The sequence below is a fragment of the Morone saxatilis genome, unplaced genomic scaffold, assembly GCF_004916995.1.
Source record: "Morone saxatilis isolate NCDOM2014 unplaced genomic scaffold, NCSU_SB_2.0 Contig21, whole genome shotgun sequence".
NCBI classification, from domain to species: Eukaryota; Metazoa; Chordata; class Actinopteri; family Moronidae; genus Morone; species Morone saxatilis.
The window spans coordinates 4,512,314-4,516,831 of record NW_023339774.1 but is presented as its reverse complement, the minus strand read 5'-3'; the positions used below and the strand labels follow the sequence as shown (position 1 = coordinate 4,516,831).

Sequence of the window (4,518 nt, the reverse complement as noted above, 5' to 3'; positions counted from 1 at the left end):
AACGGGGGTCAATAAGCAAAAGGTAGATAGGGACAGTTCCCACCTGGCCACACTTTGTTGCGATCTGATGAGAAAAAGCAATGATAAGCATACGCACACACAATACACAAACACCACCCACAGAAATAGAGCAAACAAGCATGTAAAGAAAGACAGAGCAAAATAAACATGTTAAGCTGATATCACACAGGCATGAAGATACATTGACATTATTCGGCCTTTCAAACTTACGACATCAAAACACACTGAAGAGAAAACAAAGATAAGAGACAAATAGAAGTTCTTAAACTAATTACTGTACCCTGTGAAAGAGCAAAGCAACACACAGTCTGATAACACATTAGAATGAATATGTGAACATTTTATAGCGAGAGGATTAGGAGGATGATCATGACGCCATGGACAGTTTGAGAGAAGCAAAGATGAGCAGACACTGTTGATGAGAACGATCTACTGTATGACTACATTCACAGTGCAGCCGAGGAAATAAACTCAGATTTTATCCTCTGCAGCCCCTCCCTGCTAGTCCCTCATACATGACCAGATCTGCTTTTGAAAGACTGTGTGGACACAAGTGGACACAAATCCACCATAAATTCAACTTTTTCCATTCTTATTTAGGTCACTTTTATACAGAATGTGGCCATTAATCTCATACTGTGTTAGAGACCTGAAGTCCTGGCGTCCCCTCTGGGCTTGCTGCTATTTTACAAGCTTCTGTAAGTCAACACTAATTGAGGATTTATTTCATCTACACTGGTTTCAGCCCGCTGAATCGCTAGACCACATTACTTTTTTCAGTTCTACAAATATGTCTGGTGTAGAGTTCTTAATGGGTCCACTGGTTTGGAGGAACCAAGACTCGACAAGGTCTCTCAGTATCGCCTGTGATCACATGATATGTCGTAATCACTGCAGGAGAAAATATTCTAGGAAATCAGTAGACTTTGAAAAGAATGTATGCTATTGAATGGCAATTACTTTTAGGCATTTGATGGAAATATTGAATGGGTTAGAAAATTCATATCATTGATTCCTAGCCAGGTGGCATTCAGAATGGGGATGTTATCTCCCTGTGCAGTGCCAGAAAAAAAGCGACATAGAAACTGCTGACAGGTGTGCTCGAGATTGACGCAGGTACAAAGAATCAACATGACAAATGTCAACGGTTCCTAGCGATAGAAATGACATCAGCTGGACAGTGAGACAACCAACAGTTTGGCCAAATTTTTTTCATCCTTTTTACTGAGGGAAACATGTCAGGACCCAGCTGAAGCAGGAAGTCAGTCTCTAAACTGACTGCATTTTCAGATCGACAGCAGCTAGTATATTATTATAACAACCCAAATATGAAAATAACATCTACATCCAAATAAGATCCAAGTTGTAAGAAAGCTGAGTGATCCTGTAAGCCTTGCATTGTGAATGAAGCCAGTTACACGCTTACATGCCATGACTATGAGTTGATGAGGGAGACGACAGGAGGGACAAAAATGCTGTACAGGAAGTGAATGTGGGAGGGAGGGATAAAAGGAAGGTGGTTGAAGCTGATAAACCCAGTGAATCTCACCCTTCTACCTATATCAGGACAGGGGCACAGCATACTGGACAGGATGACGCTATCATACTCTAAAAGTATGTGTTTATAAATGAACAGTGCATTAGCAGTTAGAAAGATACTGACAGGATGCTGAAAGCTACATCATCCTGTTTCTTCATTATATTTTAATTGTTTGTGTCTAAAAATGCAAAAAAAATGCGTTATATCTACCATTCACTCTGTTTAATAGTTTCTATTTGTGTGCTTATTATGGGCAGCAGCACTCAGATCCTTTATGTTCATGAATATCTGGAACACCTTTCACTCTCATGAAAGCTTGAACCTTTCAAACTGTTGTCTCCGACAGTGCAGTGCTTCTCTTATTCACAGTGCTACCACGCTGTGCATTTTGTATATTGTTCCTATTAACGCACATAAAATATATCTGATAAATGGAGAGCAGGTAATTGCACTTACGTAACCCAAATACAGCTGTAACACAAACACAGTTACATAACACAAACAGAGTAAATGCCAGTATCTTAGACCGTGACTGTGGCGGTGATGATAAGAATAGCAAATAACAAAATATGACATTTGTTGGAAACATTTAGCTGAGAGAGGAAGGCTGCTGCAGACGCGTCTATAAACTCTGCAAATGACACTGGCTGAGATGGACAGGAAGGAGAGCAAGAGACACAAACAGGAAGACGAGCACATATATAGATACACAGGCAGAGAGAGCAGGCATTACCCCATAAGGCTCCTGAAAGCAATCCAAGCCAGAAAAACAAAGGGAGGAAGGAAAAAGTGAAAGAGAGAAGACAGAGACAGAGTAAGCAACAGATAAACGTCAATCAACAGCTGGCGAAAGAGAAGAAATCAGAGTGAAAGAAAGCAGTACAAAGAAAAATACACAGGTAACAAACTGTGGATAAACCTTCAGGACAATATGTATCGATATGTGAGACGGTGGCACACAAGAAAATTTCTGGCAGAATATGTAATTACCTTCTTACTCCAGAGACCCAGAATGCAGGTCTGAAAGCATCAAGGGGCTCATAAACTCCCTTTATACTGTGACTGGATAACATTTATTTCAAGTTGGCTGGAAGGTGTCGTGACATGACAGCTCGCCAAAAGTGAAGCCAAAACATCCCATTGCAGTATAGGTCATAAAGCCCAGCCCTCCATGTTAGCAGACAGGACAGGGGCAAATTAGAAAATCATAGTACACGTCAAGTAAATTTTTTCCAAAGATGATTTCTGTCATTTTAGGTAGTGTTTGTTTCCTAAAATGTTGGTGTGAATAAGTTATTTGATGTTATAAAAGGGGGTTTTGTGTCATGATAGACAGCTGAGCCCTGCTTGTCGGAGTTATGGTCTCAATTGCTAGTTTCAAGTCTCTGGCATATATTATGATGTTCATTTTAGAAATTAGGTTCAAGTTTAGAGTAAAACAGACGATAAAGCAGAGTCTGCTTTAGAGTGTGGCTACCTTGTGACTACAGGCCATTCGCAGTTAGTCTGTCCAGCTCAACACACGAAACTAAAATCAGACTGTCACACTAGGCGGTGCTGATCAAACACAAAGTAAGATTTAATTTACTGTTCAGTTGTAATACCAGATTGTGTGTGACCAGGCGAGTCACCAGTTGTTCCTGCTACAGACGAGTTAAAACTGCACTTGGGCTCCAACAAACTGTCCAGATTGACCAGCGCAAGATGGCAGCAGCCTTATACGGGATATTTGGCTTAATTTTTGTACAGTGGGAGGAAGTGGACACACATTGTCCATTTTATACAGTCTATGCTACTAGTTAACGCTCACTGATAAAATGGACCTGACCAGTGGTTGAACTGGGCCAGTACTCACCAGTAAGGAGTACTGGGATTCTAATGAATGTAGGTACGCAAAATAGACCCATTTTCCTGCACAAAATAGTGGTGAAAGGAGACAGAAATGTGCAGCTGATAATGAACTTGGCAGAGAATATTCACCCCCATGTAATGCATCACTTTAAAATATCAAGTCATACAGAGTAGGTAGTTTTACCTATCTACCAAACAGCTGTTTAACAAAAAACGTCAAGATTGTGACATTACAGGAAAAAATTATTTTGTTAAACTACAGTTAAACTACAGTCATGAAGCAATTATTTGTGTGAGCAGTGTATTGAGCTGCAGGAGTTGCAATTACGTGCCAGTTTAGAGACTAGCACAATATCTTTTCCTCTGCTCCTTCTGTCCCCTCCTGAACCTTAAACCTATCAGCCAAGCTGTGCATGGCCCATTAGCCAACTAGCAGGGAGGGGCTGCAGAGACTTTATGTAACAATGAAAGATGAGTTTGACATAGTCATTGTCGGCTAAATAACCCCAGGCAGCACAAAAAGCCTTAGAGTTTGCGATGAATAATTGGATGAACACACTGGAGTTGTTTGTTAGAGCAAAAACAGAAGAGCAGGGGCACCTAGACCCACTCCGCTGATGGATACTGGAAAGAGAGGAACATCTGCTAATACTGTAATACAAGACAACCGTTGTTTCAGAATGTTGTGGTGTGGTCGTATTCATATTTCAAATACATTATATTCAGAGTCCTGCTTGATTAGAAACTGCAGGAATAAAGGAAGAGCTGACTTACGAGCAGGCAAAGGCCACCAGAGCTCCGCTGACCACAATGAAGTCCAGGATGTTCCACAGGTCACGAAAATAAGAGCCAGGGTGGAGGAGCAGTCCCAAGTCAATCATCTCAAGTTGCAGAATAAATTGTAACAGGATTATTTTAAACATCATACATGCTAACACAGACACTTTCTTTATTTTAAAGGTAGGGTAGGCAATCCTGTTCAGAAGCACGTTTTGTTATACTGGGTGAAATGGTCCCTCTGTTGTCAGAGGAATCAATTCGTTATGTCTTCAGAAAAAAGAACGGAGAAAATCAGAGCTCTCTGTCAGCTGCAGGACTGAGAAAAC

The 4,518-nt window shown here is 40.8% G+C and overlaps 1 protein-coding gene across 1 annotated transcript in view; it reads right to left on the bottom strand.

The window, feature by feature from the left end:
* cacna1bb (calcium channel, voltage-dependent, N type, alpha 1B subunit, b) overlaps positions 1 to 4,518 on the bottom strand; it is a 161,422-nt gene that overhangs the window by 41,918 nt on the left and 114,986 nt on the right. Inside the window, exons 26-28 of the mRNA XM_035668513.1 lie at positions 4,187 to 4,293; positions 2,295 to 2,306; positions 44 to 64 (exon numbers count right to left, since the gene is read on the bottom strand). Of these exons, the coding sequence (XP_035524406.1) occupies positions 44 to 64; positions 2,295 to 2,306; positions 4,187 to 4,293 (140 nt within the window). The remainder of the gene's footprint in view (positions 1 to 43; positions 65 to 2,294; positions 2,307 to 4,186; positions 4,294 to 4,518) is intronic.